Source organism: Magnolia sinica, chromosome 9 (assembly GCF_029962835.1).
Source record: "Magnolia sinica isolate HGM2019 chromosome 9, MsV1, whole genome shotgun sequence".
Lineage (NCBI taxonomy): Eukaryota > Viridiplantae > Streptophyta > Magnoliopsida > Magnoliales > Magnoliaceae > Magnolia > Magnolia sinica.
Window position 1 is genome coordinate 61618351 of NC_080581.1, and position 23061 is coordinate 61641411.

Consider the following 23061-nt stretch of genomic DNA (forward strand, 5'->3'; position numbering starts at 1 on the left):
ACCTAACCATAGAAAATAGTGAAGAGTGACACCCACCATTAAAAGTTTTTAATGCTTATAAAAGTTTTCAGTCAAACTGAAATTTATGTTTTCCCTTCTATCATGTTTGTCTTAACTTATGGACATGTCGGATCTCAGATAAAGATCATAGTGGACCTTGTGAAGGTTTCAACGGTGAGAGTCACTCTTCCTACTATTTTCTGTGCTGGGGTCCACTCCAAATTTGGATCTGACTCATTATTTGTCTCCTGGCATAAAATGATCTCTCCAAATAGATAGATGGTGTGGATAAAACAAATATATTATGGTGGGTCCCACAGAACTTGGTGATGTCACTTCATTAGCAACTCTCGCTACTCAAGCTGTCATTATGTAATCTGCGTCCGAAGGAAAGCGTCGTCCGAAAGATGGCTGCTCAATGGCCAGAGGTTGGTGCTCTCTGGACCCGGACATGATGTATCGTCTCGTCCATGCCGTCCATCCATTTTTTTTTGGATAATTTAACACCTTCGGTACAAAAATTAGGTAGATCAAAATCTCAAGTGGGCCACACAGTGTTGATTGAACTGTCATCATTATTCATCCAGGTGTGTATGACCTAATCTACTATTTGAAATGAACATTACATAGGGCCTGGGAGGTTTTTAATGGTAGACGTTCAATCACTACTGTTTTCCCATGGTGTGGTCCACCTGAGACTTTTTTCTGCTCATTTTTGGCATGGAGTTTTAAATTGATGTTTAAAAATGGATGGACAATGTGGATAAAACACATAGATCATGATGGGGCACATAGCACCGACGAATAAAATAATTGGAATAATGATTTTATGTGGTGTGGTCCGCTTGAGATTTGGATATGCTTCATTTTTTGTCTGAATCCCTAAAAGTATCTTTTAAAGTGGATTGACGGAGTGGATTTATCTAATGTGTAAAGGTGTGCTCCACAGAGTTTACTACGCCGTCTGCTTCCGTCTCGCCCAAATCTACTGCTCTCTCTCTCTCTCTCTCTCTCGCCCTAATCCCTTGCCTCTCATCTCTCTCTCTTCATATCGATCTCTCACCCAAATCTCTCTCCTATGTCTCTCTGTCGCCCTAATCCCCTCCCTCTCCTCTCTCTTCATCTCTATATCTCACCCTCCTCTTTTTCTTCCCGCTCGCTCTCTCTTCCTGCTCTCTCTCACTCTCTCACGGCTGCCTTGGGCTCTCTCCAGCCGCAGCAACTCGATAACCCATCAGGTATCTTGATCTATACGCTTTGCGAGTTTTTTTTTTTTTTTAAACTGGTTATGGTGGGGATTTACTAGATCTAGAGCTAGGGTTTGGATTTCAGAAGATTGAAGTGAGAAGATGCTTTTTCTTTTTCCATTTTTCTTTGCATTCATGTCATATATTTTCTGCTTCTTCGAAGATTTCAGTATTTGGTAGTTGTACTGTTTAGGGTTTGAGATATGTTGTTTTTGTTCTTCGATTCATTGCAGTTTTCTTGATTTTGTATTGTTTTAGGGCTTGAGATCTGTTTCAGTGGTTCCTAAGGGCCTGTTTAGATGCCTGTAAGTTGGGTAAAATGTAAATGACTTACAGGGAAGTCAATTACAGGTGGTGTTTGGGGGAGGAAATTCACCTGTAACCTGTAAGTCACTTACAGGCAAATCTTCCAGGAAACTGCAGGGGGCTGGGGGTGAGAAGTCACTTCCCTGTAAGTGACTTACAGGCTCAACGTTTGGACTTTTGAAAAGAGGGAAAGGGGGGAGAAATGCACCAACAGTCTACCTGCAATCAGCTCCAATCTCTCTCTCTCTCTCTCTCTGCAATCAGCTCTCTCTCTCTACACCTCTCTCCGGTTGCTAGGGTTACAAGCTTCTTTTTTTTCTTGCTTTTGAATCCGCCCGATTCGGTGAGGCCGTGACAGTGGGGCCCACCTTATGTATTGATATATCCACTGTCCATCACTTCTGCAATCTCGTTTTAGGGCTTGGGCCAAAAAATGAGGCAAATCCAAATCTCAGGTGGGTTACATCACAGGAAACAGTGATGATTGAACGTCCACCATTAAAGACTACATAGGGCCCATTGTTATGTTTATTTGCCATCCAACCTGTTGATAAGGTACACATACATAGATAAGGGAAAACATAAATATAAGCTTGATCCAACTCTTTTGCGGCCCACTAGAAATTCTATTGGTGGGCATTCAATTACCGTTGTTTCTTATGGTGTGGCTCATCTAAGATTTGGATTTATTTATTTATTTTTTTCAGGTCATGCCTCATAATGAACTGTTGAAACATACATCAAGGCGGGTCCCATGATCCAGTCCATCATGGTGGACCATTGCTCTTATATTTTTAATTTTTATTATTTAGCCATTGCCCATTAAGATGGACCATTTTTATTTTATTAAACCATCTTGTGTGTGGTCCCATAAATTATACAATGATTAGGCTCTATTAAGGCTTTCAGGATTGGCGTTGAGTGAGAAAGACGAGTTGCTTCCAACAATTCGAATCATATACGATCCAACTCTATAAATGAGTTGCTATCAACATTTGCTTATAGAGTTCTGGCTGATCTAATATCTTCAATGGCCTCAAAAGAATCCATAGTCTCTTTGTGGGATGTTTCTTTAGTGTGTTGCACTATTTTCTTATAGCCATTCTTCTTGTTGTAAATCCGGCAAAGAACCCAATCATCTAGCTACAACAAAAAGATTTCATAGTGAGCGCAATTAAAATTTTCCAATTGTTTCCTACCAATTCTTATACTAAGTTATTGCTCTATATTATAGGTATTTTGAATCAGTGGGCCCACTTTTATGGCTAACTTGATGATTGTTTTAGCTTAAGAATTGGCTTAAACATTTATCTAGAGGGGCCTAACAAAATTGTATATTTGGTGCCAAGTTTTTTTTTAATGTAATCATAACATATTGGAATGATTCCCTATGCTAAACTTGGTTCGATGTGAATATAAAGCTTCTTACCTGTAAGTAACTTATAGGTTACCCAAACATAAAAACCAACTTACCTGTGAGTGACTTGCAACCTACATCCAAACAGGATTACCTGTGACTTTCACATGTAAGTGACTTACCTGTAAGTCACAACTTAAAGAACTTACAGGCATCCAAACAGGCCCTAAGGCGTTTCAATTCGTTGCTATGGATATTTTTTCCCTTTTTCATTGAGATTTGCTAGATCTAGAGATAGGGTCTGCGTTTCGAAAGATTAAAATGAGACTCGTGTTCAAATCCCTCTCCAAGTTCTCTCACTTTTCCATCCTGATGTTGCTCTTGTTAGAAGGTGGGATTAACCTCTCTCTCTCTCTCTTGCGTACACAAACTGATCTCTCTCTCTCTCTCTCTCTCTCTCTCTCTCTCTCTCTCTTGCGTACACAAACTGATAAGAAAACACACTCATCATTCTTTCTTTGTAGGCTACCTTTTGAATGATAGAGACAAAGCGATGTCTATGGGTTTGGAGTTTTGCTGCTGGAGGTCTTAACTGGGCTGAAACCTTTTGACAGGTCTGGCATCTCACCCTTGAGTTTCGTTTAATACATTCATGTTTATGAATTGGCTTCGGTATATATGTTCCAACCCCAATTATTATCTTTCATTGCATTTGGTGTTTTCTTTCTTTTTTCTTTTTAAGACCATTCCATCTTTCCTTAATGCTTTCATGAGTTAATAATCATATCTTGAGTGCTTAATCCTTTAATCCTTTTTTTTTCTCTGTGATGCCAGTGCATGCCATTCCAGCCTTGCTTTTCATTTGTCTCAACATTTAATTCTCTATTGGTCTTCATTTGTCTCAACATTTGATTCTCTATTTTTTTTTTCCTGTGATGCCAGTACCTGCCTGCTCAGTTTATTACTCAAAAAACTCCCTTTCAAATTCAGGTTATTGAAACCAACCAAGATTCCAAACCCTGTCCTTCTTCAACCTTAGTTGCAGGATCCTAGTAATAGGTGCCGCTCCTGCTTCGAATCATGCTTCAGACTCGTGTTCATGTCCCACTTCCTAGACATATACACTTGATAACATTTGCGGACAGACGCTTCCCTGCTCCTGCATCTGAATCTGTTGTCTCGCTTGCCTCACGCTTCATGCAACCATATTTCCGCCACGCCACCAGTCTATGAAAAGATACTTTTGCTTGGTCTTGCTTAATTATATTCAGAAAGTTCAAAAAATTGTACTGGATGCATTTAGAGAAATCATAATACTCACAAAGTACAAATGGTTGAAGTTGCCATCATTGAAAGTCTAACCGGTCTTTGATATGGAGGAATGTTATAAACGTTGATGGTCAATGTTATGTTGAATGTAATTTGAGATGTGTTCCCAAACTTATATTTGATTCCTTTCCTTGCGTGTGCTTGCATTTCTTGCAGTTTTTGGTACGTGGGTCACTTTATTTCGCCTAATAGTTATCTCTTCTCCTTTTGTTTAAGAGATTCATGTTAAACAGAAGTTGAGTAATTCCTTCATGAATATCCTTGTCTCAGTTCAGGAAGACTACAATGCCGTTTATACACTGTCATGATTTGCATCCATATACATGTTCTCAATTACCAATACCATGACAAGTATTACCTTATAGGTGCATGTTGATGGGAAATGGATGATTGATGAGCTTTTAATTTTCCATTTTTATATTTTTGAGATTTTTTTTTTTTTTTTTTTTTTGATAATTTAAGAAAATCAGAAAATCTTACAATTTGTGGTATGGTAGCGATTTTGACAACATTGTGCTATTCATAAGTGATGGACCACAGTGGAAAAAGCTATGAATTTCACATGGCAACTTTAAGAGAGGTGGGAGTTCTTAATTTATGGGATTCTCAGGAGTCAAGTGCTCCTATAAGATAAAGAATCAATACTAGTTAGGCATGCATACGTTATTATGTAAATTAACAAAAATACACGGGAGTCCAACCAATCAATACTCATCAACTTCAGTGTCATGTTGGGTGATTTTGCAGCGAGCTATATTTGGTAGTGTTTGATTGACCTTTCGAAAAAAAAAAAAGAGGTTGTGTTTGTATGGAAGAAATGTTGTGTTCTCAACCCTGCAATACAGGTGGGATCCTACTCTTGGTCAAGTCCTCTCTTGGATTATCCAGTCAATCTGATTGTTAGACTATTTTTCTATGTTAGCCGAGTATGCATATGGGTGTCAAGTATTACAAGGATCAGTTTGGCAGATCCTCAAAATGCAAATTCTCAGGAGACGATCACAACAAATATTGGTAACTACTTGCAAACTTACAAGTATGACCATGTTACAATTATCTGGCTCCAGTCCATACTCTTTTTGGCTTTTTTAGTCACCCAGTTTTGGTCGTTATTTTCTTCACCTTAACTATCTATGCGTAAGCCTGTGATTGAAGGGTTAGGAACTTGTAATCTGGAGGAATTCCAGGTCATCCTTCAGCCATTGCAGTTCCCATCAGATCAAGGAGTTCGTAATGATAAAAATCAGTCCTTGATGTTCAGAATCCTGTCTAATAAAAAATCTATAATTCCGAGTCCTATTCAACTCTTTGATTGTGAACTCACCGTTTTCATGTGCTAGGAAGGAGGAAGGCATGTCGGTCTATCCAACTTTCAATGTGGGCCCAGTAAAAGAACCAACTTTCAATGGTGGACAAATTAAGTCTATTGTTTCCTTTCATGTGGGCCAATTGAGTATTAGATCTTCCTACTTTTTTTCGGCTCAGGCCCTAAAATATTCTAATAAAACAGATGGACGATACGGATGTATTATATACATTATGGTGGGACCCACGGATTTAAGTTTAACATTTTTAGACCGGTTTTCCAGGTGGAATTACTCACTCATTTTCAAACAAGTGAAAAAGTAATAATTATTTCTTTACCAAGGATTTACCGGGATCATGGAAAATCAAACAGGCCCTTAAGGAAAAGGAATGCAAGCATCAAAACCCATTCAAGACACTTAACCCCGAGGATTCCTCTTAACCATGGTACTCGTAAAAAAAGAAAAAATCTTTAACACTTCAATTAGTGTTTTAACTTTTAAAAATGCATTGCTCAAAGCATGTATTAGTCAGTTTGATTTTGTTTTTGGCAGTGCATTGCTATCATAAATATGAATTGAATGTCTTTTAGATTCGTCTATTTTGGGCCAATGCACATACAATGGTGTTTTATGGAAATACAATGTTTGGAATTTGGATGATATATCTGATTTTGATTTTTTCTTTTTCTATTGTGTAGACTCACCTTCTTAAATAGTTTGGTTTAAGGCTTTGGAGAAATGGGTATATCTAGTTTTTGATGTTCGTGTTGATTAGGCAATTAATTATTTTTTTAATTTATGAGAAATGGAGATGGCTAAAGTCGTCGGAGAATGGTTGGACTTTGAATTTCAGAAATGCCATGGTTTTTTGTTGTTGTAAACGCCGACGGCCCGTTGGAAAGACTGACAGTTTTAGCCGTCGAACTTTTCTGTTGGAAAGGCTGACGGTTTTAGCCGTCGAACTTTTCCGTGGAAAGGCTGACGGTTTTAGCCGTCGAAGACATCGGCGAGCGATGCAGATGCCCTTTCCCGACGGACCTTCCGATGGCTGAAAGACATAGGGGAAGGTCATTGCCGACGGTTTTTAGCCGTCGGCGTTTCCCTGTTTTTTTGGGTAGTGAATGGACGCTCTATAGTAACACCGAGACTATGGATTTGCTGTACTCTAGAGGAGGCTCGAGATCATGTTCTTCATCAATAGGAGCTTTGAATGCTCATTGAAGTGAGAAATCATAACGTAGAAAGCATGAATTTCGTGTGGGGGAGTCTAGGATGAGTGGGATAAGCTTGGAGTACACTAGATACTCTAAATTGTATAAATCCACAATTTTCATAAAGTTCCGAGTCCTGTATTTATATAGAAAAGGCCCCAACGGATCTATAATGGCTAGTTTTCGGTACTATTGAGTGAACATTCAGTAGTATCGTGGTACCGAATTAGATCCTTAAGTTGCTGGATGGTATTAGTCACTTTCGGTACTGCCTAACTATGTTCTTCGGTAGCATTCGGTCGTACCGAAATGTTTTGGGCATTCTCGGTAATACCGAAGGTGTCTTTAGTAGTACCGAGTGGTACTTCAGTGGTACCAACCGAATTAGAATAGATTTTCCTGTTTGAATTTTTGTCCAACAATTCATTCAACAACTTTGAACCTTCTAAAGCCGATATTAGAATGATAGAAAATATAAACTTAGAATGACTTGAATAGATGATCTAAGTGGGTTTTCCTATTTGGGTTAGGATCATCTAGGCTAGATCTAGATCGTAAAAGCTTCTTTGTATTCTGAACTTGTAGTTTGGGCTTCTACTCCAGTTGCATCATCGGTCTTCATTTGTCAAGGACCCATGCGGCTAATTGACACAACTAGTCACGTGATTGACAAACATAGTGTGCACGGTGAGTGCACTAACAATCTTTCCCTTTGTCAATCACGTGACAAAAAACTAACCTATCCTAAGACATCGTCATGGCTCATACCAATGACATATTAAAAAAATGAAAGATTACATATCAAAATTTCAATTTACAACTCTAAACAATTTGAATATGTAATACAATAATGTTGCTCCCCCATAGTTTCTGCCACGATCAACCTGTAACAATAAGGAACAAACTCTGCAGAATAAAGAATCATTGTTTTGGTGGGTAGGTTTCTTCTCCCCCCTTTTGTCAATCATTGGCAAAGGATGTACCAAGAAGCATGCCAAGAACAAATAGATGATAAAGTTTAGTATAGGGAAGAGAAAACAGTCAATGCACAATAATGTTTAGAATAGAATATATCGGCCAATTGTTGCTCGGTAGGCACATGTTCTAGCATGATAATGTTTTCCTCACAAGTTCACGTATAAAGTGATGTCGGATATCTACGTGCTTTGTTCGAGAATGTTGAATTGAATTTTTTAAGAAATTGATAGCAATTGTATTGTCAAAAAAGTATCATTGTAGATTGCTTAATGCCATAATCCATCAACATTTGCTTCATCCACAGAAGCTGTGCGCAACAACTACCGGCTGTAATGTATTCAGCTTCAGCAGTAGACAATGAGATTGAGTTTTGCTTTTTGCTGTGCCATGATACAAGGCAATTTCCGATATAGAAGCGACCTCTACTAGTGGACTTGTGATCATCAATGTTCTCGACCCAATCAGCATCTGTGTACCTAGCAATGATGGTAGATGTGTCAAATGGATACCATAAGCCAAAGTCAGTAGTCCCAACCACAAATCTTATAATTCTTTTTACCGCGGATATGTGATTCTTTAAGATCGGCCTGAAATCTAGCACACACACCAACGCTAAAGGCAATGTCAAGTCGACTCGCGGTTAGGTAGAGTAAGCTGCCTATCATACTGTGATACAAGTGCTGATCCACACTCTTTCCATTTGCATCTTTAGAAAGTTTGAGAGTGGTGCTCATGGGAGTATTTTGAGTGTGGTTAAGAGTCAAGTCCAAATCTCGTTATCAAATCCCTTGCATATTTGGAATGACACACAAATATACCATTTTCCAATTGTTTCACTTGCAATCCCAGAAAGAAATTCAGCTCACCTACTGTGCTTATCTCGAATTCGGATTTCATTGATTCAACGAATTCATGAGCAGCATCTTCATAGGTGGATCTAAAGACAATGTCATCTACATAAATTTGGGCAATGAACAAGATATTCTCAGTATTTTGTGTAAGTAGTGTTTTATCAACATTTCCCCTACAAAAATGGTGATCTTGTGAAAATTGCATCAAGCGCTCATACCATGCTCGGGGTGCTTGCTTTAGTCCGTAAAGTGCTTTGCTCAATTTGTATACATGTTGAGGATGCTTAGGATCTAGAAATCCTTTTGGTTGTTCAACGTGTACTTCTTCCTCAAGTACATCATTGAGAAAGATACTTTTGACATCCATTTGGAATAATTTAAATTTTAACGCACATGCCATAGACATGAGAATTCTTATAGACTCAAGGCGAGCAGGGAAATGTCTCATCAAAATCAATGCCCTCAATTTGTGAGTAGCCTTCTGCCATAAGTCTTGCTTTATTTCTTACTACATTCCCAGATTCATCAGACTTGTTTTTGAATATCCACTTTGTTCCAATGATGTTAGTATCAAATGCCCTGGGAACTGGCTGCCACACTTCATTCCTTTCAAAATGTTGGAGCTCATCTTGCATAGCTGTAATCCAAAATTCATCTTGGAGAGCTTCTATAACATTTTGGGCTCAATTTTAGAAGTGAAGCACAGATGACTAAAAATACCTTCAAGTTGTCGTCGAGTTTTCACACCATCATTAGGATCTCCAATGATTTGATTGATGGGATGATCCTTAATGAGTGGCAAGTTGTTTGACAGTTGGAGTTAATGAGGTGAAGTGACTTCGTTATTTGGTTTACCTATTGTGAGCGTGTCTACTTCATCCATCCTTAATATCAATTTCAGGACTATTCTGATCCTGTAGTTGCTCATTTACAACTACATTGACAAATTCTTGAATAGTTAATGTCTTTAAATTGTACACTCTATAAGCACGATTGTTTGTAGAATATCCTAGAAAAATCCCTTAGTCGCTTTTAGAGTCAAATTTGCCTAGATGTTCTCTGTCTTTAAGAATATAGCATTTACTACCAAAGACGTGAAAATATTTTACACTAGGTTGGTTTCCACTCCATAGGTCATATGGACTCTCATTCAATCCTACTCTAAGATATACCCTATTAATTATATAGTAGGCAGTATTAACATCTTCGGCCCAGAAACTTTTAGCCATGTTTTTACTATTGAGCATAACTGAGCCCATTTCCTGCAACACCCCGTTCTTTCTTTCAACTACTCCATTCTATTGAGGTGTCTTTGGAGTTGAGAATTCACGTTGAATTCCATTTTGATCACAATAACTTTCGAATCGATCATTCTCAAACTCCCCACCATGATCACTCCTAATACGACTTCTATAATACCCCTTTTTATTTTGAATTCGTTTTGCCGTCTTTTGGAATTCTTCAAATCCATCGGATTTTTCCCAAAGAAAGGCGACCCAAGTAAATCTGGAGTAATCATATACTAACACCAGAAAATATCTCTTTTTCCCATGACTCTCAACTTTGGTGGGTCCCACTAGATCCATGTGCAATAGGTTAAGTGGTTTGGAAGTTGCTACTGTTGTTGTCTTTTTATGTCTAACGTTTATCTATTTGCCTTTGAGACAATCACCGCACACAACCTTCTCCTTCTTCCTGATCTTAGGGAGACCTTGCACCAAATTTTTTGAGCTTAGTTTAGCCAAATTCCTGTAGTGGACATGTCCATGTCTTTGGTACCATAGCTTGGATTCATCATTTAGGGCCATGTGGCATTTTGTGGATGGGACACTTTCTCCACTGCTCTGAATTACATAGCAGTTATTACTTGTGCAAAAACCTTTCATGATAAGTTTACCTACAAGGTCTGAGATCTTGCACATATCTTTTGAGAATGTGACTAAGTGTTCTTTGTCATAGATTTGGGAAATGCTTAGGAGATTATGTTTTAATTCCTGTACACAAAGAACATCCTCAATACTGGGCAAGCTAGGCCCGACTATCGTCCCTTTTTGAAACAATCTTGGCGGAGCTCCCATCACCAAATGTGACTGACTCACTATCAAATTCTAAATAGTCACAAAAGTGGGTCCGATCACCTGTCATATGTCTAGAGCACTCGCTATCAAGATACCACTTAGAACTATTGCCTGCCTTTAGTGCAGTATGAATTACAAGGCAATTGTTCTTGTTCTTTATAACCCATTTGGTGACATTTCTTTTTGGAGATGTGGCTTTGTTCTCATCTTGGGACTTTTTGGATTTTTCGGTTAACTTAACCAGATTTCCTTATTTCATCAATTCTTTGGTTTTCTGATTTAGTTTAGCCCCTTGATTTATCAGATCCTCCATCCTCTCAGTCATTTTGGGTGGAGTAAGGTATTTTCTTCCTTCATTTGGTGTATGCTTTGACGGACTCTTTGTTCTCTATATTATTTTTCCAATTGGTTTGAATTTTCCTATATGGTTCAACATGGAAGTGGTGTGAGACCTATTAGATGCAAGGCATGAAATTGCAGTTTACACCGCTGATACTGAAGAATGAATATGAGACAATACCCTAGAGGGGGGTGAATAGGACTTTTTCTATTATTTTGCTTATTCAAAAACTTGATTGCCTAACTTAAGTAATCATTCAATTTTAATCAAGTTAGGCAAAATAACTCTAATGGCTTCTAAGCCAGTTAAAGGATCCAATCACAAAGGCTATTGAAGATATGCAAATATATAATAGCTAGCTTAGTGATGTGCGCTTGTGTGTGGAATGTGTTTCCTGTTAATGAATAGCGTTCATCCAATCATGTATACAAAATCAAACTTTCAAGCATATATAAGCATGATTAAACAGATGTGCAAACGATTATTCCAAACACAACCATTTATAGTGGTTCGGCTACGTGCCTACTCCACTCCCAGCATCCACACTTAATCCCAGAGTGCACCGGATTTCACTATCAATGGTTTTAAACAGGTTCACCGATAACCTTTACAGTCCTACACTAAGGACACAATTTATGTTCTCCACAAGAGCAAATGTCCTACACGTAGAACCCACGTTTAGGCCCATCGGCCAAGGTCCCACACAAGGCACTTACTTTTAGGCCCACCGGCCAAGGTCATACACAAGGAACCTAAACGAGTTTGTTGATAGCAAACTCTTAGCCTCAATCTTACATGAGGAAAGAGACTAAACTTTTGAACTCTTAAAATGACATTTGTCGGATTGAGTTGTCTTTTATAACTTGTCTCGTGCTACTAGATCTTCGCGCTCTTGAGCTTGAATCAGCTTTCCAGTGCTCCCCCGATCGCGTAGCTTGGATTTACCTGTTGGCTCAGCTTTACGATAAAAACCATGCATAAGTTGTACCTAAAAGGTGACTAAGGTTACGGGAGTTAGTTGAATCTCTTATCTAGGATAATGAGTGGATTTCCTATGGGATTCAACCTATGGACGCTCCAGAGTATCAAAGAACCAATGATATCCCTTTTGGTTTAGTCTTTGTACTCTAGAGAAGGCACGAGTTCATGTTCTTCATTAAATAGGAGCTTTAAATGCTCATAGGAGTGAAGGATCACAATGAAGAGAACATGAACTCATATGGATAGAATCTAAATGGGCTAAGCTTGGGATACATTAGAGACTCTATGGTGTCTATATCCACTAATTTTGTAAGTTTCTACAAGCCACTTTTATAGACAAAAGCTTCCAACAGATAGAAAACGACTATAAAATGGCTAGTTTACGGTGCTACCGAAGTGACATTCGGTATCACCGAACTTGCTTCGGTGGTACTGAATTAAATTCCTCAAGTTGCTGATCAAAATATGTCTATTTCGGTGGCATCAAATATTGTTCCTCAGTGACAGTCGGTGTCACCGAATTATACAATCGGTGATACCGAAGTATAGTCGTGAGGTTGCTGGACAAATTTGAGCATCTTCGGTAACACCAAAGGTATCTTCGGTGATACCGAATGTGACATTCGGTGACACCTTCTTCCTACCGAAGGTGGACAGATTTTCCTGTTTTTGTCCTTTTAATCATTCAACAACTTGGGATATGCAAAAGCCAATACTATAGGATAAAATATGGACTTGGGATTGACTTAGAATAGATGACCTAAGTAGGTATTCCTATTTGGGTTGGGATCATCTATTTGCAAGGTTAAGATTGCAGAAGCAGTTCTTTGTCTTCAATGTGGCTTTGATGCTTCTAATCTAGTTTTGTTGCCGATCTTCACTTGCCAAGAACTCATCCGACTACAAGACACAACTAGTCACGTAATTGACAAACATGGGTGCAAATAAGTGCACTAACAAGGCATTCAAATTTATGGTGTCCCAAGTCTCCACAAAATGACAGATTGAAGTGTTTTTTGTATTGCTTCTAGATGCAGCAGTTTTCTTGATTACAGGTGATGCAGGAACGGGGCTTGATTTGACAATTTCATAGCCCAAACCTCTTTTGTCCTTGTGGCTTATTCCCATTCCAAGAAGTTTTTTCAGTTTTTCACTACTTTGTGAAAATTGTAACTAAGATCAACAGACTGTTTTGACTTTTCTAAATCGAATCTCAGTTTGTGATTTTCGTTTTTGAGTTCTTCATTTTCTGATTTTAAAAATTCAAAGTGTTTATTTAGTTTCTGATTTTCAGACTTAAGAGATGTTGATGTTCTTTCAAGCTTGTCATTTTCAATATGATATTGTTGAAGATCATTTATCATTTGTGTATTTATTCCTGATGTTTCATCTAGATCTTTTTGCAATTGTTTATTTTTGTTTTCTGAAATACCAAGTTTTCTGAGAATACTGATGCTATGTATATAGAGTTGATCATAGGCATCGTATATACTATTTTTTTTCTTCTTCTTTTTCCTCGTTGATTTGATGTTCATTTAACTCCTCGTTATCCATTCTACTTTTGTCAAGATCTCCCTCTAGGTTGTTAAACCCTTCAAGTGGAACCTCGCTTTGATACCAATTGAAATTGTGGTTTAGACCGCTATAGTAGAAGTATGGAATAGTCCAGGAGTCCTTGGGGGGTTATTTTCCCACTTTGAAAATCCTAATTACCTAACAAAAACTACTTGGCACTTTAAACTAAGCAATGCAACATAACTCCAAAGGATCCAATCACATAGGCTACTTCAGGTAAGCAAGTTAAGTGACTAACCTATAGCATAGTGAACATGTGTGTATAGAATATTGTACCTATCAATCCTTGGCATTCATCTAATCATGCTTATATACTTAAGCATTCAAACACATTAGCATAATAAAATAGATGCGCAAATATCGATTCTAAACACAGGCATTTATAGTGGTTCCGCTACGTGTCTACTCCACTCTCGACAACTGCACTCTCTCTAAGAGTGTGCCAAATTTCACTATGAATGGTTTTAAACCAAGTTCACCATTAACCTTTATAGCCCTAGACAAAGGACTCACAATTTATGCTTTTTCACTCGAACAAAAGTCCTACACTAAGAACCTACATTTAGGCCCCATGGCCAAGGTTTCACACTAGGCACCTCTGTTTAGACCCACCTGCTAAGGTCCTACAAAAGTCACCTACGTTTAGGCCCACTGGCCAAGGTCCCACACAAGGCACCAATCATGAAAAGTTGCTATCTACTCACTTCACAGCAGTACTAAAATTTAGCAAGAGCTTTTCAAATTCCTTACATAAAGCAATGGGATACTACATATTGCGTTTTACGTACCATTTTTGGATGTGCATATTGCCTTAATGTGATTGATTGTTGCATTCGCTACTATTTTTTTTTTCTTTTCCTTTATTCTGTTTTCTTTTCTTTTTGTTTTTTGTTTTTTGTTTTTTTTTTTTTTTTTTTTGTTTTTTTAATTCACTTTTAACTTGGAAGGAAAAAAGCTATTTTCAAGCTACAATATTACAATTTTTGCTTAGATCTATGCTATGGCTTTCTAATAATGTAATAAATGCTGGCTTAACAATGCCAATAATCTTAGTCTTAAAAGAGGTTAATTCTCATGCTTCTTCATATTAGGAATAAATAGACTAAGCAATTCTACTTCACATTTTCTGTTTAGTTGAATCTGCAATTTTATTTGACACATTTAGTACCTGTTTGGTAGATGCAAAAATGTGTTCATCTCATTTTAGTTAACAATAATTATGCATTAGAGATTGTTATCTGTATTACATAATCACTTTTAACATGAACTCATTATCTATTAGAGATCAAGATTAATGCATAGCTTCTGTTAACCAAAATGAGATCAACTCATTTTTTAGGTGTCTACCAAACAGGGCCTTAAGTGAGTTGATATTGTTTGTTTGGAGTAGTAAACAGTATGCACATATCTTTTTCTATTTTTAAATTAATCAATTTGCAGCTTTCTTTGTGCAGATATCTTTATGGCCATGTTACACTTTCCTTTTGTCCAGCTTTTTCATGGGTATTTACATATTTCCAACACTATCATTTTTGACTTGCCATCTGCTAGTATCCAACCCGTTTTGATAAGATTAGATCCAAAGCTTTTGTGACCCACAAAAAAAAAAAAAATGTTTATAATGGTCTTCCACCACTGTTTTGTATGTTGTGGTCCACCTGAAATTTGTATATGGTTCATCTTTTGGCCCATGCCATAAAATTTGTATATTGTTTACACCATTAAAAACCATAAACTGAAATGGATCTGCTGCAGATGTTACTGTTAAAGAAGGTGGTATCCATGAGGCTTTGTTTTGGAATTATTTCCTCCTTGATTCTCTTAATAAAAATCTCTTGTTATATCTCATCATATTGTCAGGATTCTTGATAAAAAGAAGATAAAAAAGAAAAGAAAAGATTGTTGTTTGTATCTTTTCTCTATGTTCCTTAGAAGGCTAATTGGTTGACCAGCCTGGAAAAGGGGTATGTCTCATTAGCATCTGAATATTGGGAGTACTGGTCTATCATAGTTTGATAACTCAAAAAATTCATGGTCTTCAAGACTCAATAGAACTTAACCTACTCTTTGACTCAACTCTAGTTTGACTTTTCTGGTTTTTAAACTATGATTCCAATATTATAGTTTTTGTTTTATCTGTTTTGTTGTCTGGATTTTTTTATATTTAATCATGATCAATTCTGAATTTTCTTTTCTTTTCTTTGGATGCTTGGGACAGTTCTTGGAAGAGTTCGAGTTGCTGTAAGACTACAACCTCGGAATGCAGAGGAGTTGGTTGCAGATGCTGATTTTGCTGATTGTGTAAAATTGCAGCCAGAGGTTTTTCTAATTGCACTTCTCTTTTGTTTGTAATTGCATATGCCTAAATTTACACCAGCTGTGCAGCGTGTAATGCTTTCCAAAAATAAATGAGAAATGTAAGTCAATCCATGGGCACCAATCACATGGCCATTCTCATGTTTTGCAAAATGTTATACTGATGCCCAAGCGGAGGATTATAGGCCCTTGTATAATGTTAATGTGCAAGCTTGGGCCTGAAATCAACAGCCCTATTTGCTTTTAGACCCAATGACTTAAATGGGCCAAACTCGGGCCGATCTACATTTAAGGTTTTGTTGTAGGTAATATGCATATTCCTTAAAAGAGGATCCAATTAGCTTCTTCTTCTTTTTTTTTTTTCTCATGTACAACCAAGTTCGGAAGTTATTAGCAAAGCTCTATTGATAATATTCTTCATTGAATGCATTGTAGATTTATAGTTCATTTCTTCAACTTCATTAATCCAATTCTACCCTTCAAAGGCCATGCATTAATCTACAATTTGTACCAATTGAGAAAAGACCTTAACAGGTTATGAGACTCAGGGGAAGAAAGAGATATTTATGTATTGTAATATTGATTCAATATGGTGTATTTTGTTTATCATATTGTGACTCTTACAAACTATTATGGTATTGGAGCTAATGCTTTTAGATGGACTAACTGAATTGAAATTAGGAGTCAAATAAAGCAGGAATAACCATATTCTAGTTTCCTTAGCATTCATATCGAGGGGTGTGGGCTTCAAATTGTAATTACCTTACTTTCAAGTTGCACTTAAAAGAAATGAAATGGCAATTCAAAGGCAACTCCAAATCATTAACATTTACCATTTTGCCTTCATTTAATTGAATGTTCGAGATTCAGTTCACTTTTGCATTAGAACTCAAGCTATTATACTTACGAGAATGGAAACATGACATATGACTGGAAACATGACATATGACTCTCAGTTTCTTAACCAGCACCTTGCATGAAAATGGAAACATGAAACACGAGCATTCGCCTTGTGTGCATCTTTCACCGCCATCATGTAAAACAGGGCGCCGACCAATCTCTCTCTCTCTCTCTCTCTCTCTCTCTCTGTGTGTGTGTGTGTGTGTGTGTGTGTGTGTGTGTGTGTGTGTGTGTCTCTGTGTGTGTGTGTGTGTAAAGCCTACACCCTCATTTTGTTCCCAGCCCCCGACTCTCTCCTTCTACCTGCCCCCGACTCTCTCTCTCTCTCTCTCTCTGCAACTCCATGACGCCGACTCTATCTTCCCTCTCTGCAACTCCACGACGCCAACTCTATCTTCTCTCTCTGCAACTCCACATCCCTGACTCTCTCTCTCTCTCTCTCTCTCTCTCTCTCTCTCGCTCGCTCGCTCTGTTCCGCTTGGGAGAACGAGAGCTCTCTTTCAATCAAGCGACGAAGCAACCTCTGTATGAGAACTTCTGGGATGTGCATTTGTCGTGGGGAAATTAGTGACGTAGCTTTGAGAAGGAACGCTTGGTTTTCCTTGATTAGTGATGCTGTGTGGTTTTATGGTTCATTGCCCGAACAATTTGTGCCCAACCATGCAAGACGACCCCAAATGCAGCCTAAATCTGTGTACATAAATATGATGGATCTGAGCTCTCTCGAAACCTAATATATTGGGTCCAATCTGCTGTTTTTTTAACTTGCTAAAAAAAGCTATGCTAAAAATGCTATGTTTGGTGATATGCAAGATTTGTATTTTATTTAATAAACGAAGGTTGTTTTTGAAGTATCTTTCATAAAAAAAAGGTTGTTTGAAATCTTGTTCAAGTATATCACTGATACTTCACAAAATCACCAAAAGTTTATTGAAAAATTCTTTTTTTAGTTCTATGCATTTTCAGTGCTTTCCCCAAAATAGAGATGTTGGTGCATTCCACTAGAATATCTGGCGATTACTTTTATCTTAAAATTTTTATTAACAAGTCCCATCAAGAGTTCTGTGTATGTTCTTTGTGATTTCTTCAGTTCATAATGTCTGTCTTGGCAGGTCAAAGAAGAGGATGATGCAAATGCTGCACGGAAACTGCAAATTAATTTGAAGCAAAGGAGACATAGAAATCAATGTTGTCAGGTTAGCCTCTTTCTTGCATGATTTTCTTGGATTTTAAGCATTTTTGTGCCTACTTAAGTTCAATAAAAAAATTTCCTCAAATAGTTTCCAATTCTATCCTGTTTTTTGCTGGGTGAAAATATTTGCACAGGTAAGGAAATTAGTAAGTATACACGTACCAAAATATACCGTTCCCTGTTCGGTTGTGCTTTGGTTCATTTTGGACATTCTGGTCTATTTTAAAATGTTTTCTTCTGTAGATGGATCAATATAATTTTCTTATTTTTTTATTTGGGTTTCTCTTCCTTTCTTGAAATTGATGAGATTTCTATTCATTAGAAAAATAGAATGTTTCTCTTCCAATAGAACAAAAACAAATTCTCATCGTGTACAACTCAACTGCCAATATGTTTGTTGATCTATGGCTGAGAATTATATTTTCTGAAGTTTCCTTCATGGTTGATTAGGCAGAAAGAGTGCTTTTGACTTTTAATTTTCTTTTTGGTATTGAGATACTTCTAATATTGGGTGGGGGAAATCCAATTTCTACATCTAGTGATGAGGTGGGCCATGTATGGATGAGACTTGGAACTAAGTAGGAGTGAAATGTCTAGATTGATTAAGTTTTGGGCTGAGGGTAAATACTCGCATTTGTTCTATCCAGATACTTCTAATATTGAATGAAATTGAATTTTCTCTTTAACAGAGTGAAGAAGAAGAGTTTGATTTCATTTTCCTTTCTTCTTTATACTTGGAAGTTGGGTTTAATATTGCTCAAGTCATTAGGGTATAACCCATGAATGGAGGATTTCATTTTTCCATGCTTGGGCCGCCAACCAAAAACAGAGTTCTCATCCTGTGGCTGGCCATGATGTGAGTTTTTGTGTTATTTGGATGGCAAAGAACCATCAATTCAACAAAACAATTGTTAACATTTTTTATAGTTGGGATTTTTTTAAGATTATCTAATAAATATAAGATTTTTCACTTGTTATCCTAATAAGATCCTTAAAATAGAATTCATTTTTCAATAATCTCAAAATAATCATTGGATTATTATTAACTTTTCTTTCTTTTGCCTTATGGAATGATTATTATAACTTTTTCTTTCTTTCCCTTGAATTCCATGTATCCAAAAATGTCCTAAATGGACAAATTTTCATGAGTCAGATGACCAACTTCACTGGACATGTCCAGTGGGGATGATCATTTGTTTTATTGAGACATTTTGATTGGTTGCTTGTGCTGTTAGATAATGCTAAGCACAATTTGCAAAACAAATCTACAGCTTTGAGAAACTTTGCAGAAGTTTTATAACCCATTCGTTGGTTTCAAAGATCAGAGGCCATATGCTGGTTGGACCAGATTTTGCTTTTGGGAAAACATATACAAGGTGTCTTTCTTTCTTTCTTTCTTTCTTTTGGAAACTCACTCGTCTCTCTAGTGATCCCAACTTCTTCTTCTTCTTCTTCCTTTTTTTTGTTTTGTTTTGTATCATGGTTCTGAATATTGATTGATACTGAGTCAACTTGATGTTGGTGGAGAATGAAATGTGTCATTGGCAAGTCACATTCCAAAACCAGACTGAGTCTGAACAATTCTGAGTTGGAATGAGTCAGGTGACCGATACTGGTTTCGATCTCTGGGTGACTTGCACTTTAGAACTTATGCTTAAAACCATGTTCTCCATCATTGATTTCTTTGAGAATTGTCAATCAGCTGTGAAGGTAATACGACCATTATAAAACAAGAGGCTTTTAGTGTATTTGGTGTGAATTGGGACCAAATACACTCTTCCAAATGTACTAACCTTACTGATTCACACCAACTACCACCAAATACATGCTCCCAAATGACCCTTTACAGTTCATTTTGGGTAACTGGTGTTTTCAGCTCTTATAACCAAATGCTTAAGCCAGGGGCTACATGTTCTTTGTTCAGGCTTCGAGTTCATTAGGGAATATAGCAGTCGGTATAATCAAGAGTTAAGAGTCTTGATTACCACCAGCCCGGCTTGTAGGAACATGCTCATGAGTTGTTTTAGTATAAATAGTAGCACCTTATTTTTAAGTAGGGATTTGGTTTGCAAGTCTTTCTTTTATAGAAGAAGCTTCTTGGCACATGTGAGGCAATTGAACTTGATATAGTGAATGGTTGCCAATGAAAGTGCATTTATGAATGGTGTGAGATAATTGGATGATATTTTCAAATTGTTGCATGATGATGTCTGTATCTTTTCCTATCAATCTTCAATACTTAAATATAACAAAGAGTTTAGTAATGTTTGATTTGTGATTAGTGTATTTGTGTTTGGATGTATTATGCTCAATTAAAGTGAAACGAATAGTTTAGAGTAGAGGCTTAAAACAAACTGTTTCTCCATGTTTATTCTACTCCTAGTCTAGTCACTCTTCATCTAGAGAGGAACTGCACTTGTGGCATTTACAATTATAAAAGGAGTTTCAGCTGTCCTTGTACAGTTTACTTTAATTTTAGCTATATTCATGGGATGTTAACTATAAAAGGAAAGACTGAAGATTCAGTGACTAGGATTTTCCAAAATTGGGATTTTTGTGTGTGCGTGCGTGTGGCACATGTACGCACTCGGCATAACAGGGATCTTCCTTCTTCTTTACAAACAGGGAACTTTCCCTTTTATAATGGATCATTTTCTTTTGAAAGACAATTACTAAGAATGATCTCTTAATAACTTTATTAACATTACTTCTATTTCCCAGAATCGATATCCTTAATCATAAAGTACATCTTCTTGGTGAGGAATAAATGCTAAATCAGGTCAATGAAAGAATGCTAAATCAATCCAGTGGGCTGAGGAATAAACGATATGTGGTCTCTTCTACAACACAACTTGATAGTCACCATCGACACATTGAAACAAATTTGGTGACAAAGAGTCTATACATGTTGCCTTCTCATATATCTTTTTGATGATGCTTTTCTTCATGTGTAATTTGTTAAATTTCATCTGTTAGTGCTTTTGTTAGACTTGCACTCTTGTTCACTTAGCCATCAGATGTCAACATTTATCTTGATGATAGAATCACTATAAGCATTTCGTTTATGCATATTCTGAAGCTCCTAAGACTGTTATGCAGATTTTATGGGAAATTGGTACACCTAGGTACACTGGTTCTGGAACCACATGGATAAAGGCGCAGACCTCCGCCTTTGAATCGTTGATCCATTATGAGGTAGGGTTGGTAGCTCACTTGTACTCAGCCACTTGAACATCACACTTGAGCACGATAATCCATTCATTCTTTATTATGCCAGAATCTCTTAAATGATTTATCTACGTGTTGCCTTCCTTTTAGTTTTGTTGTAGTATAGTCATTTTATTTTATAAGCTTATGTCATTCAAGGTGACCTTTAAAGAGGATGCTTATGAAAGGGAAAACTTTCTGGCTACAAAATATCCTTACAAGCATTAGATATATAATCTTTATATACATGGAGATGCACTTTACAAGAGCATTGCTAGTGTTTGATGGTGGTTTTCCTTTCTTGACATTGTCTGATATATGATTTTGTCACTGGTTTCCTCTTCAATCTAAATGCAGTGATTTAAACAAGTGCATCTACTAAATGCAGGATATCAACTGAACTTGCTGCCTTGTCTAGTCAGCAACATGGTGCCTCATTTCAAAACAAAAGCAGCAACGATAATTTGTTCCAGCAAAATCTGGGCATATCCAATGATCTCTCAAGTGATCCCAACCAACATTCACACAGGTGGTTACTACTTGGTTTAAGTAAATAAATCTTCAAGTATAGGACTAGCCCACCTTTTAATGGCTATCTATTAGTTATTTTGAGTAGTATATCATGATACACGTAGATGCTAAGATTCTTTCATTCCTTGAACAATACTCATTCACACTCAAATATTTAAATACTTGTGACAGATAATAATGTTTTCCAATGAATTGTACATACAAGAACACTTAAATTAGGACATTTTCCTTTATCACAAGATGATTGATTAACATGGTATGTAGAACAGACTTCTTTGTACTTTGTATGCAATGATGGTTTTTTTTTCCCCTTTTGCCATATGTACAATTAGTTATTAGCCATATAGAGCAAACTTTCTGGTTTTCTTCTGCTTGCCAATAAATGTTTTTAAGGAAAGTCACTTGCTTTGTCATACATCTTCATGCAAGGTGATTTGCAGGCTTTCTAGTCAATAGCATCTCCACCTACAAAGCCATGGCATGGTGGGTTCACTTGTTTACTTGTAAGAATCAAACCGCCTTTCCTGAATCTAATTTTCTTTGCATAATTCTCTTTGATGTATGTATTTCATCATCACGATTTTCAGGTTTCTTGGAAACAACAGCTTGTCCAATACACTGCCATCCCAAAAAAGCTATAAACTTCTTAATGTGTATGTTCATCTGACTCATTTGTACTGAACTTGTAGCTTTAATATGTATTTTGATGCAATATTGAGTTGAATTCCAGTCTCTAACTCTGATACCAATTAATTTCTTTTTGCTATTTTGTTTTGCAGGTTTTAGGCATGGATGAATGGGAGCTAGATCGATGGATTTTATTTATTTTTTAAACTATTCAATTTATTATTGTAAATATTATTGGCAGCAGCTCTAGTAGAGTAGAGAAGGGAAATGGCCACAACATCAAACAAAGAAGCCTCCATCTACTTGCTTATAAGTTGCTTTGTAAGCCATAACCCATCCTACCAATGCAACAGCCATTTTTTTTTGGCTTGCAAATTCGTGCGCCACATCAGCACATAAGGTGGCATGCCTAATGCTAACCTTTTACTCAGTGGCATCAAATGAATGGCTAAGATGAAAACTGTCAATGAGATTTTTGGGGGCACATCCATGGCTGGATGCAACAGACAAATGGTCTGGATTACCAAACAAAGGGCCGCACTTTGGGAAATCCAAAAGGCCTGTAATGTCCCTGGATGAAGGTTGTGTACCATATGGTTCCAATAAATGCACATGAAGGTTGGGGGAGTGTTGGGTTGCATGTGAAAGGGCCACATAGGCATGCATTTTTATTATCATAGGAAAACAATCACTAGGCACTATCTACTTCCTAAGAGGAATGTGAAATC

The 23061-nt window shown here is 37.1% G+C and overlaps 2 protein-coding genes across 3 annotated transcripts; both read left to right on the plus strand.

Annotated features, from left to right (window-relative positions):
* Positions 1-1037: 1037 nt before the first annotated feature.
* On the plus strand, positions 1038-3802 carry LOC131255511 (uncharacterized). 2 transcript variants are annotated; one of them, XM_058256253.1, is made up of 3 exons: positions 1038-1238; positions 3197-3301; positions 3435-3802. In XM_058256253.1, exons 1-3 carry the CDS (start codon positions 1079-1081, stop codon positions 3500-3502), a joined length of 333 nt encoding a protein of 110 aa, XP_058112236.1. In that variant the 5' UTR covers positions 1038-1078; the 3' UTR covers positions 3503-3802. The 2 variants fall into 2 exon arrangements, 1 of the variants encoding a protein (XP_058112236.1); XR_009176107.1 differs by lacking the exon at positions 3197-3301.
* A 504-nt stretch (positions 3803-4306) lies between these two features.
* LOC131255018 (uncharacterized) lies at positions 4307-22800 on the plus strand. The gene is made up of 10 exons (XM_058255717.1): positions 4307-4327; positions 4473-4540; positions 5037-5084; positions 5162-5253; positions 15779-15879; positions 17889-17972; positions 21068-21168; positions 21564-21704; positions 22294-22359; positions 22486-22800. The coding sequence occupies exons 1-10, from the start codon at positions 4307-4309 to the stop codon at positions 22490-22492; spliced, it is 729 nt and encodes a 242-aa protein (XP_058111700.1). The 3' UTR covers positions 22493-22800.
* Positions 22801-23061: the final 261 nt, after the last annotated feature.

Bases quoted from the DNA above. Each gene is read 5' to 3' on its own strand.
- LOC131255511 (XM_058256253.1), top strand. From the start codon at position 1,079: ATGTCTCTCTGTCGCCCTAATCCCCTCCCTCTCCTCTCTCTTCATCTC. The intron at 1,239-3,196 runs GTATCTTGATCT...GAGATTTGCTAG, and splicing joins GCAACTCGATAACCCATCAG to ATCTAGAGATAGGGTCTGCG. The intron at 3,302-3,434 runs GTGGGATTAACC...CTTTCTTTGTAG, and splicing joins GATGTTGCTCTTGTTAGAAG to GCTACCTTTTGAATGATAGA.
- LOC131255018 (XM_058255717.1), top strand. From the start codon at position 4,307: ATGGTCAATGTTATGTTGAAT. The intron at 15,880-17,888 runs GTTTTTCTAATT...CTGTCTTGGCAG, and splicing joins GTGTAAAATTGCAGCCAGAG to GTCAAAGAAGAGGATGATGC. The intron at 21,169-21,563 runs GTTGGTAGCTCA...TACTAAATGCAG, and splicing joins TTGATCCATTATGAGGTAGG to GATATCAACTGAACTTGCTG.